The 11,986-nt window shown below is 50.7% G+C and overlaps 1 protein-coding gene across 3 annotated transcripts in view; it reads right to left on the bottom strand.

Annotated features, from left to right (window-relative positions):
• DYNC1H1 (dynein cytoplasmic 1 heavy chain 1) overlaps positions 1–11,986 on the bottom strand; it is a 66,045-nt gene that overhangs the window by 13,178 nt on the left and 40,881 nt on the right. For all 3 annotated transcript variants that reach the window (XM_032624342.1, XM_032624339.1, XM_032624341.1), the window contains exons 39-53: positions 11,754–11,960; positions 11,543–11,664; positions 10,909–11,074; positions 9,721–9,884; positions 7,260–7,389; positions 5,678–5,811; positions 4,920–5,034; positions 4,673–4,834; positions 4,377–4,591; positions 4,088–4,292; positions 2,604–2,777; positions 2,373–2,492; positions 2,010–2,130; positions 618–813; positions 19–136 (exon numbers count right to left, since the gene is read on the bottom strand). In XM_032624342.1, coding sequence (XP_032480233.1) covers positions 19–136; positions 618–813; positions 2,010–2,130; positions 2,373–2,492; positions 2,604–2,777; positions 4,088–4,292; positions 4,377–4,591; positions 4,673–4,834; positions 4,920–5,034; positions 5,678–5,811; positions 7,260–7,389; positions 9,721–9,884; positions 10,909–11,074; positions 11,543–11,664; positions 11,754–11,960 — 2,349 coding nt within the window. The remainder of the gene's footprint in view (positions 1–18; positions 137–617; positions 814–2,009; positions 2,131–2,372; positions 2,493–2,603; positions 2,778–4,087; positions 4,293–4,376; positions 4,592–4,672; positions 4,835–4,919; positions 5,035–5,677; positions 5,812–7,259; positions 7,390–9,720; positions 9,885–10,908; positions 11,075–11,542; positions 11,665–11,753; positions 11,961–11,986) is intronic.

The following is an 11,986-nucleotide window of genomic DNA, read 5'->3' as shown; positions in this document are numbered from 1 at the left end:
CCCAGCCAGGCTGATTACCTGTGCGATGGCCCACTTAACCATAGGCCCGCAGGCCAGGGAGGCCCGATTGACGATTTCGTAATTGTAACTAGGATTGGACATGTAGTTCTTCTTCATTTTCTCCCTTATGGCATCACTGCAAAAGAGAAATTGTATTTCTAATTATGTGCAGGGCAAAAAGTAAAGAAGAATTTTTAGGGAATCAAAATGTAAAGACTAGAGCCAGCTCCCATCTGTTGCTCCAGTGACCACCAAGGATGAGCCAGCCCGACCCTGGTTCTCCGGTGACGAGGCCACTGCTGCTGAGAAGGACTCTCACCTTCCCGCCCCTTCCCTGTTCCCCGACAGGAGACAAGCTCAGGGCCAGCTCTGTGCTCGTAGCCACTCGTGGGGATGGAACAGCATTTGGCTCACAGAGGTAAAGGGGTCACGGAACTACTGTCAGGAATGGGGAGAGGAAATCTGACTAGTTTGAGTGGAAATGGCCTGGAAAGGTGTTTGTGCAACTGATGAGCTGACATGACCTTCTGTGTACGCTAAGCCAGAGACACGAGGCCACAAGCAAACACGAGAACCTCATGCCACCAGAACAGTTTCCCCCACCGGGTGCCACCCACCTGATCTCCTCGGCAGAGAAGTTCACGATGGTGGGGATGAAGTTCTCCCTCATGATGATGGAGCGAATCTGCTTCCAGTCCGTCGTGCTCTCCCCGAGCAACAGGCAGATGGACTCGAGCGCCAGCTTCACGGCGGCAGGGGGGTTGGCCATGGACCGCACCTCCACCAGGTGCTGCTTCTTTATGGACTTCACAGCTGGGCGTGGCGGGAGCACAAGAGGGTGGGGTGGAAAGGACACGGTGAGCAGGGGACCACAGCACAGCCAGACACTTTGACTCTCACCAGAAAAGGGACAAGTGCGCAGAAGATCCAAGTGAACGTGGGATGTTCTGTCTTAAAACCCTCTGGAATAGCTGAAGTGGCCAAAGTAATGACAGATCTTACTGTAGTAAGCCTAAATCGCAACATTCTGTAAAAAGGATAGCATCTTTAAAATGTCTCACAAATCCTCATTAATTCCTTTACCTCTATGAAGATTTAAGTATTAAAAAAAAAAAGCAAAATTGTTCATTTATTTTACACCAATTGAACAAAGACCTTTTCAGTCTGCCACAATTTAGAAGTTGTCTTTACCGGCTGGGGTGAAGATGTGGAATTAACAGTTCTAAAAAAAATGGCCAACACTTTCCATAAACTGAAATGCACATTTTCCTAACCTGAACTTTTATTAAAGCACTTTTTTAAAGTAATTCTTCGGCAGGTGAGAGCTAAATTAAATCCTCATCAAAGTACTACAACTCTCAGTGAAAATCTATGGTGCATTTTAATTCCTCTTGTGGTGTAATGTGAAAACTACAAGCAATTGGGTTATTTGAAGTAAGTTAAAGGCTGATGGGCAGGAAGGGACCCAGGGTTAAGGCCACGCCTAGGTACCGGGCAGACTGCAGACTAAGACGGGACACCGGGTCACTGCGCTCCCTCCTGCAGCATTTCCCAGGTACATGGGGTGGAAAAGGAAGGATGGGGGACTGCTATCAATAATTAAATTAGTCATCGCTGGCCATGACCAGGACACTCTAATAATTATAAATAAGATAGAAACACTGCCTTCTTTACGATATTTCTGGATGAAATTCAAGCCAGAGATTTGCAAATAGCGTATTTATGAAATTATCACCAGATTTTAAAAAAACGTACCGACAAAAGACTGATTTTGTCCATTTTCTCTTATGAAAAGGGCTTCACTATGGTGAAAGCAGACTAGCTTTACGGAAACTTTGCTTTAAGAGATGAAGACGGTCTTTAAGTATTTAGAAAAGGCTTCAGAGACTTGAGACTTATCAATGACGCTGTGGAAACGTACATAACCGGGACCTCTGGGGGAAGGCCATGCTGCCCCCTAATCTGTCCACCCTCCCCAGAGAGCCAGACCTCTGACAGCGTGCACACACCATTCTGGGCCTCGATGACAGCCGGCTCCACCTTGTCAAGGTCTTCCTTGACGCGCAGCTGTTTGTCTGCGATGACCTCCTGCTGCTTATGCAGCTGTTCCTGAATTTCCTGGCTCATGACCTAGAGAGGAAGGGCGGCTCGGCTCTGCGGTGAGCAGCGGTCAATTCGCTGAGTCCTAAAGTGGCACTCCTCATGCCGCCCGGGACAGACAGACAGACACACACACACACAGACACACACCCTGCCCCCACCACAGACCCGTTCAACCCTAAAACCCATCTCAGACTAAACTCCCCACTCCCTCATGAGACACGGAGAACGCCCGGCCCACACAGGCCGCGGTCCCCTAAACCCAGAGGCACCTTCTTCTTCTCCGCCTCCTGCTGGTCCTTCACCATCTTCTTCAGCTTGTCGTTGGCCGCCGCGTTCTTCACCTCCAGCTCTTGGCTCTTGATCCTGAGGTCCCGACGCAGCTCTTCTACCTGAGGAACAAAACCACGTCGGGGAAATGGAAAACACGCGGCAGTTACCTTCCAATTAAGAGGCCCTCCCCTAGCGCAGCCCCAGAAGACGCTGCTCAGGCCGCGACGTACCTGGTCAACCGTCTCTTTGATCTTCCTCAGCCCGACGTTCAGGTGCATCTGCTGCTCCTCCAGCTCGCTCCGCTTCTCGTGGAACAGGTCGGCGTAGTGATTGATGAAGTCTAGGTAGTGGCGAGGCGTGATGGCCATGGTTCTGCCTCCCCGCTTCGCTAGCCGAGCATTAGCCTTTTGGAAGAAAGTCAACTCTCTTCACTCTTCAGGACGCTCGTCCTCTGCGGTTTAACCTCAGAAGATAACTGTGGCGCTGGTGTGGCGCGACGGCACGGCCCCAGCCCACGGGAATCGCACCGCTCGAGACGGAGTCTAGCTCAGGCGCCCACGGGACCGCAAGGAGCCCTCACACCTCTGAGCTTCTCCTCCGACTTCTAGGGGTAGGGAAGGGCCAACAGGACTCCCACAGGCTCAGAGTGGTCTTCACAGAGCCTTCCAGAGGGGAGCAGACTGGACTCTTCTAACAAAAAGAGTCTAAAGGAGGGGCAGCAAACCACAGCCAGCCCGTCAAACCCTGCAGCGCAGCCTCTGCATGGGGAGCGTCAGCCCCACGGCCATGCTTGCTCATGGCAACGCTGTTCTCACGCCACAGTGGCAGAGCTGGGTAGCCGTGCAGGGGCCCAGCTGGCACCTGGCCCTTTCCAGAGAGAGTGCGTGACCCCTGCTCTGGGGGAAGAACACAGGCCTGGCCAGAGAGGCAGCGAGAGAAGCAAATGGAATCAGTGTGGGCAGGGAAGGGGCCAGACGGCTCCGGAACACACAGCCGGGCGACAGGCGGGGTGAGACGTCATTGACAGAGGTAGGAAAACAGGTGAGAAACGGGCATCTCTTTTGCGGGTGATGGTACAGCGTCAAATCCAAAGCACCTGGGGGTCTGCTTTTACATCGGTTTAGCTTTACGTTAGTACAGCAGTTAGTTTTGCTTTTCCCACGATCTCAAAACTGAACCCACACTCAGCCATAAAAAGAAACGAAATTGAGTTCTTTGTAGTGAGGTGGATGGACCTAGAGACTGTCATACAGAGTGAGGTTAAGTCAGAAAGAGAAAAACAAATACCATATCCTAACACATATGTATAGAATCTAAAAAAATATGGTTCTGAAGAACCTAGGGGCAGGACAGGAATAAAGACGCCGCAGATGTAGAGAATGGACTTGAGGACACGGGGAGGGGGAAGGGTAAACTGGGATGTAGTGAGAGAGTGGCATGGACATATATACACTAACAAACGTGAAATAGATAGCTAGTGGGAAGCAGCTGCATAGCACAGGGAGATCAGCTCGGTGCTTGGTGACCGCCTAGAGGGACGGGATAGGGAGGGTGGGAGGGAGACGCAAGAGGGAGGGGATATGGGGACATACGTATATGTATAGCTGATTCACTCTGTTGTACAGCAGAAACTAACACACCATTGTAAAGCAATCATACTCCAATCAAGATGTTAAAAAAACAAAAAACAAACCCCCCAAAAGACTGAACCCACCTGGTGCAGAGTCTGGTGAACGAACACGCAGCTGTTCACGATGGCTTCCCGGTGCGACGGCGGCTGCGGCAGCTTGTCGTACACGACCGGCATGTAATCGGGCACGACGTAATTCGGCTTCTCCAGGTCCATCTTACTAGTGAATTCTTTGCCGACCTGATACAGAGCTTCAGTGGACCAGTCCCCAAACCAGTTCAACACACACCTGAAAGAGATGCCCACATCTCAAAACAGCTCCCGAGAGCAGGGTCTGCCCCGCGGAAAGCAGAGCAGAGTGGGATCGGCGTACCTGTTGAACAGAGCGGGGGAGGTGGCCGCGCGGTCCTTGAGCCCCTCTGAGGATGGGTTCATGGTGAAGACGACGTGGAGGTTGCGGATGACCTGGCTGGTGAACCACTTGTACAGCTCCTCGTGCGAGTCCAGCATCAAGCCCTCCTTCTGGGCCCCCTCCTTACACTGGGTCATCAGGGTGGCATACTCATCTCCTTCGAAGAGGCCGGGAACCTAGGAAATAAAACGACACCATGGCTGGCCGGTCCTCGGAACCCGGCGCCACGTAACACGATGCGGCGTGTCACTGATTACCTCTCCGTTGGCCAGAAGGGTATTCATCCGCTCCAGGAATCCAGAATCTAACACGTTGGACTCGTCCATTATAAAAGCTATCTTTTCGTTTTTACAGCCAGAACGTCTCAACACCGTGCGGAGATCCTCATCGAAGTCCTCCCCCGTGTACTTCCTGTGGACCTACAGAGGCGGGGCAGGTCAGCTCCTCTCTTGCTCAAGGAGCTGCGTGCATGAATAGGGGTTGACAGGCTGTGGCCAGACCCACCTTAATCTGGTACACGCTCAAACCGTTCATCCAGGCCACAAAACGGGACAAGGTGGTTTTGCCCGCTCCACTGACCCCGATCAGAAGCAGGTGGCCTTGAGGCTGACGGAATATTCTGAAACAGTATCAGAAAGAAAAAAGAGTCAGGCTTTTATGCTCCATTCCCCTTTTGACACTCAAGTCCTAAACCTTCTCAGGATTAGTCTACAATATTTGGAACGCGTTTTTTTTTTTTTTTTTTGCGGTACACGGGCCTCTCCCGTTGCGGAGCACAGGCTCCGGACGCGCAGGCTCAGCGGCCATGGCTCACGGGCCCAGCCGCTCCGTGGCATGTGGGATCTTCCTGGACCGGGGCACGAACCCGTGTCCCCTGCATCGGCAGGCGGACACCGCGCCACCAGGGAAGCCCTGGAACGCGTTTTAACTTGAATTTGTACACTAAACATTCGTACAGCAATTGTTATTTGCCAGGTCCGGTGAGGTGGCAAAGATAAAAAAGACATGGCGCCGCCCCCGGACACCCTGATGACTCGAGGGAGACAAGCCGATTCTAGCAGGAGGGTGAAGGGCTGTAGTCGCAGCCGGTGGTAAGCTCCGCTCAGCAGAGCTGGACTAAGAAGCGGGAGTCGCTTGGCAGATGAAGGCAGGGGCGTGGGAGGCCCGTCAAGAGGACAGCACGTGGCCTGGCCTGACCCCCGCCCCCATCAAATCGAGAGCAGCTCGGGTGAGTGGTGAGGCTGCAGCAACAAAAAGCCCACCGGTCAATCCTGAGCACGTGGTCCAACACCTCATTAAACAGGACCAGAGGGACATCGAGCTCTTCTTCATAGAAGACTTTCAGCCTGGCTTTGACATAATCTCTTAACTCTTCTTGGTCTACTGGGATGTAATCCTGTAGGAAAAAAGGAAGATCCAATTACGAAGAAGAAATCATCTTAGTTTTTACAGCAAAGTGGATTATATTTCTGTATACCAAGAAACTGTCAAAAAATGAGACGAAAGCAGGTATTTATAACATAGGAACAAAAATATAAGTAAACTAGGATGAGACATGGAAAGACATGGAAAATCTTTACAGAGAAAACTGAACTTCACTGAAAGACATCACAGAACATCTAAGTAAATGAAGAGCTACACCATGATCATGGAGAGAATAACACACAACTAAAAATGTCAGTTCCACCCAACTGACACACAGAGTCAATGTAATCCCAGTCAAGATCTCAGTGGTGGAGGGTGGAAGTTGTTTTGGTGCAACTTGACAAGCCAATTCTAAATTTCATTTGGAAGGGGAAAAGCCCAAGACTGGAAAGATGACCCACCCCTTTAAGAACCAGGTGTTCTGGACAGGGACTATCCTATCCGGTGGACTTAGATCTGTGATCAGGACCACGTGGTCTTAGCACAGGAAGCAGCAAATGGACCAATGGACAGGACAGAGCTCTGTAACAGACTCAAGCGCACAGGGAAACCCACGTGACAGTGCGACACTGCAGAGTCCCAGTGCTGGGACCGTGGACATGCACAAAAGAAAAACTGAAAATGAACCCACAGCTCACCCCATACACTAACTCAATTCAGATGGATTAAGGGTTTAAACGATATTCCATTACAAATGTTTGTTCTTCAAAAGACGCTATAAAGAGAGTGAAAAGACAAGCCACTGGGAGAAGATGGTGCCCATAAATGAAACAGGATTAGTATCTAGAGTCTAGAAATAAATAGGAAATTCTAGAAACACTCAGCAAATCTCTCTTGTTCTTCTTGCTTCTGTGCCTTTGCTCCTATCAGGCCCTGTGCCTGCCATGCCCTTGCCGACACTCAGATGAAGGCCTATGGACACTTGCCTAAGCCCCTGTGTCAGGGTCAGCTCTCCCAAGGTGGGGCCATCCACCCTATGAGACGGAGCTCCTAAAGGAAGGCTGTCCTCATTCCTCAATCAGCATCGCCTACCGAAGGAAATGCACATCAAGACTGTCCCTTCCTACGATGTCGGATGTCGGCTCTCTTTTTCAGAGAAAATGGCAGCTCACAGCTATTCTGGAAATGTCACTCTGTTTAGCATCCTAGTATACGAAACATTTTCACACAAGTTATCCCTAACTGCCCTGATTTCACTGAAGTCCCATCTCCTGCTGGTTGGATCCACAGCTCTTGGAGCGGTCCTGGGATTCTCTGCCCTGAATTATCAACGGCTGCAAATACGTGGCCCATCATGCCTATAGCCGCAGCTTCCTTTATAGTGCGCTTCAAGGCAAAGACGTTTCTGACGAGAAGGTAATTCTAACTAGAAGAACAGGAGCAAAGAAAAGTATTCCTAACGTGATGTAGACGCGTTACCTTTGACAACCAGTTGCTGTACAGGATGGGCCGGCTCATCGCCTTCTCCTTGTCTATGTTGGGGAAATGCTTCAGAGCAACCATATCAATATTTTCGTCGGTCCAGCGCCTCTCCTCATCTTCTACAAGTCTGTCGGAAGAGAAGACAGAGGCCGTGGTGAGAAAGCACCTGGTTTTGTGGGTGCTGTGGGCTACTCCAAGGGCTGGCATGAGTCTTCTACCAGAAATTTTCATTTTCTACAAATGGAAGAACCTAAGACTCTGAACTCGAGACGACTTAAGTAGTCTGAAACATAGATATTAAATACGAAAATCTTAAAAAACAAAACTCCTCTAAAAATGTTTAATTACATTGATTTACAAAATGAAAACTTCATTTTAGTTTCTAAGCTTGCTTACTATAAATGTTTCAAGTATCAAGGGGCATTATGGGAACAGAAATAGAGAACTACAAGGTGTACAGTTTTGGAAACACAAGGCTTACGGAGAAAACCACAGAGCAAGCAGGTGAGACTCTAACTGTCCCTATAGGTGTGGGAGGTACCTTCTGAGCAGCTGAATACATGATAACTTAGGCTACCGGGTGAAGGTCCAATGAGCATGTCACGTACTTACCGTAGCCAACCAGAATTCAGAAGCACAACTGCTATTGCGAAATTTCAATCATAAAATTACATCTCTGGTATGTTAAGAAATGTACAAATGATACTGTAGCCCGATTATTTTTTTTAATTAAAGAAGGGAGAATGAAGGTAGCTCACATAACATAAAAAGGACCGCCTCTTAAAGTGGTAGAGCCGCAATACGAGAGATAAAAGCTGGGCTGCCAGGGCTCGTGTGCCCCCGCTCTGCCTTGGTTAGCTCATCTCTCTCCCTGGCTCTCTGCAGGGCAGCTCTGTGGGAAATGAGAACTCCAAGGAGGCTGGCGTGGAACCCAGTCATCTACAACAACGCAATATTCCAAGACTCCTCGAAAGCATGGGTGAGAAAAGCTGCCTGAAGGCAAGAATAACTGGTCCAGGCGTGTAACTACCAAAGGCTTAAGTATTTCTTAGTCTGGAGGGAACCATCTGCCTTGGGTTCTGCCAGGCGAGTAACTATTAACCAACTCCTACGACTACCCACACCTGAGGCCATGAGTGGTCAGAGGAGCTTGTCCTGCTGGGACCGTGTCCTCTATGGATGGGCCACCTCGGGCGACCTCACACGTAGCCCGGGCCCGAGGGGTCCTGCCCTCCTGCTCCTACTCTGCAGCCCCTTTTGCTCTGTTCCGAGTAACCTGTTCACGGGCAGAACATTTCCCCAAATAGTTTGCAACAGGAAATCGTGGTGCTGCACTAAATAGTAAATCAGTTAAGATCTGTTGTTTGTTAGAAGTTTAGAGTTAAAGCAACACAAGTCTAACTTTTTCTCACTAATCAAAAATGAGCCTAAAAGGCTATGAAGGACTGCAGTGCTGAGATACATAAAATTAACCATATAAGAAAAATCAATAAAAATGACAGAGCAGGAACTAGGAAAACTAAGAATCTACTATAAGACAAAGATCGTACACAACTATTAACAAAGAATACAAGAAAAAGATTCTGATTTAAAAAGGTCAATAGGGACTTTCCTGGTGGCGCAGTGGTTAAGAATCCCCATGCCAATGTACGGGACGTGGGTTCAAGCCCTGGTCCAGGAAGATCCCACATGCCACGGAGCAACTAAGCCCGTGCGCCACAACTACTGAGCCCTCGTGCCTAGAGTCCTTGCTCCGCAACAAGAGAAGCCACCACAGTGAGAAGCCCGCGCACCGCAACGAAGAGCAGCCCCCTGCTTGCCCAGACTGCGCACAGCAACGAAGACCCGACACAGCCAAAAATAAATGAATAATAATAAAAAAAGATCAATAATTTTCAAGATGCCTTGAGAGAGAAAACGACTCAACTTTTTACTGAGACATACGATGTTCAAACCACAAAACCTTCCACAATCCAAGGTGACCACTAAAGCCACTAGCAAGTCTCTCCCTTCAGTACTGGTCACTTAACTAGAAAAAGTCAAAACTTGCAGGACTTGAAATAAGTGGCCAACAGATAAAAAGAGAAAACTAAAGCCCCAGAGATACAGCTGCAAATCCTCTGATGAGAGCAAAGACTGAGGGTGAGGAAGGGGTGGTGGTTACGGAACTGCACCCCAGGCTGCTATTAGAAGGCACTGAAATTCACCTGTGACCTCTGTGCCCTGACCTTGTGTGGGGCCCACCCGACAGTGAAAGAGGTGAGTTAAAGTGCCTTGCCCGAGGTTACCGGTAACCAGCAGGGCCGTGGGGGTCTCGTACATACGGGTGGCCGTGATCAACTCCCAGATGCAAGGCTGCCCTCGCCACCTCACTCCTGTCCATCACCAGCTCAGCCTGCCTCTGCCTCATGCAGACCCTAACCCGGGGGGTCGGAAGGGTCAACATCCTTGGTTTTACCTGTCCTGGAAGAGACGGAGGGCTTCATGTGCCCAAATCCGAATGAGGCCTTCCACAGGCAGAGTCTCCAGGGGTCTCAGTGCCTCGAAGATACCTCGCACCCACCGGGTCATTTCACGGGGTGAGTAGATATAGTGGGGCTGTGTGTCCTGAGTGAACCTCTCCTGCAGGAATCGAAAAGATGCAAGTTACATGTAAATGTCCTAAGACACGGAAAGTAGTTAAAAAGTCAAATGCAGTATAACGTTTTTATATTAAGAATAAAGACTCTAGACCCTGGAATATTTGAGAATGAATTGGTAAATAATGTCGGGCCTACTGTTCAGTAGATCCAAGTTGCTCGCTTTATGTTGCAATTAATTAATTTAAAGAGTTATACGTAAAAAAAAAATAGGGCTGCCCTGGTGGCGCAGTAGTTGGGAGTCCGCCTGCCGATGCAGGGGACGCGGGTTCGTGCCCCGGTCCGGGAGGGTGCCGTGTGCCGCGGAGCGGGCTGGGCCTGTGGGCCATGGCCGCTGAGCCTGCGCGTCCGGAGCCTGTGCTCCACAGCGGGAGAGGTCGTGGCAGTGAGAGGCCCGCGTACCACAAAAAAAAAAAAAAAAAAGAAAAAAAGATGGCTGTCTCAGTGGAAAGTCGGCAGTTCTCTTGCAAGGGCCCTTGTCAGAGGCTAATAAAGAAATGCAAGCCAAAACCATGAGAGCCACTTCTGCTCATCCGGGGATCGAACCCGCGACCCCTGCATTGGAGGGATGGAGTCTTAACCCCCGGACTGCCTGGGAAGTCCCAGTGGGCAAAGACCTTTCCAATAAATATTTTTTCAAGGCTGAAAGAGGCATTGTGGTGGAACTGTAACCGGTCCGGCCCCAACAGGTTTGGCCACATGCAGTCACCACAGACACTGCACAAGAACAAGTACAGACAGGCACACGTTGGTGCTGTTAAAGCAGAAGTGGCCACATCCTTTTAGAAACGGCACGGCACGGTCTCCGTTTCGTAAGGGGAATGAACACATGCACACGTGCCGGACGAGGACAGCAAGAACAAGAGGATATCCGCGGTGGCAGAACCGGCCGGAAGCATCAGCTGTTGAGACCCTGGAGCACGGCTCCCGGCTCAGCCGGAGCTCCAAGTGAAGCTCAGCCTCTCAACAGAGCCTGTTGGTCACGACGGGGCAAAGACGCCGCTCACCTGGGACATGGTGTAGAATTCCACCATCGCCGCGGTGAGAGGCTCTGCGTACGTGCGCAGGGACGGGATGAGGCGCAGCATGGCCCGGTTGAAGGTGCCGTAGATCTGCGTCAGGGAGGCGGGTCCCGGGTAATCCACATACACCACAGGCACGTGACGCAGGAACCTGCACAAAGACAGCCCGGCTCAGCCTCGTATGGGGTGAGGGGCAGCATGCCTGGGAGGGCTGCCTCCCTGTCCCAGGCCGACCGGGGGCTTCCTGACCCGCCCCCACAGCTTCGCGCCACAGCTGACTGAGGTCTCACTCAAACTACTTGGGCCTGGGTCTGACACGTAACTGTAGATGCAAAAAACCGGAAAAGAACCGAGCAAAGGTGGGAGAATGATTCGGGCTTATTTCAGCCTCATCCTGGCCCTACAGGCAGGTCTGGGGCAGCTCACTTCTGCCCAGCAAGTCGTCGCTTTCATTTTGAGTGTGTTCCCAGCACAGTGACATAACCTCAGAGGAACCCCACGACGAGCAGTATTTTGTTACCTTTTTATAATGACAACCACAGTTTCGTCACGCTACATTTAAAGCAAACCCGGAACTGGTGTGTGTGAGATCAGGGAAGTCTACGGGGCTGTGTGTTACCTGTGAGAGAGGGGCTTCCTTCCAGGATCAGTGGGCGGGTTACAAGCCCCGACAAACTGGATCCTCTCCAGCTTCACCCAAGTTTGATCTGAGGTTCGGTAAAAGCCTCCGTGCTCCACCATCTGAGGGCAAGGGGGAGTGAGACACGTTAGGGGCAAATGTGAACAGGACACGTTGTGGAGGAGAGGGCACCTCGTGGACATAAACACACCTGTCTGATGAAGGATATGACCCTCTGCGTCCCGTATTTATCCATGTCTGGCAGGTTGATTTCATCACAGAACAACACCAGCCACTTCCCGAGCTGAACAGGGGCCAGGACGACCCCGTTTGGTGTGCGTCTGTACTCGCAGTAGTGGTCAAAAGTCTTCAGCAGGAGCTCTGGAGTAGTAGCGCTGGAGAAGTTAAGACCCACGACCTGGAGAAGGGAAGAAACAAGTGAGG

Source organism: Phocoena sinus, chromosome 2 (genome assembly GCF_008692025.1).
Source record: "Phocoena sinus isolate mPhoSin1 chromosome 2, mPhoSin1.pri, whole genome shotgun sequence".
Taxonomy (NCBI): domain Eukaryota; kingdom Metazoa; phylum Chordata; class Mammalia; order Artiodactyla; family Phocoenidae; genus Phocoena; species Phocoena sinus.
Note: the sequence above shows the minus strand (reverse complement) of the source record. Positions and strands in the feature narration are given on the sequence as shown.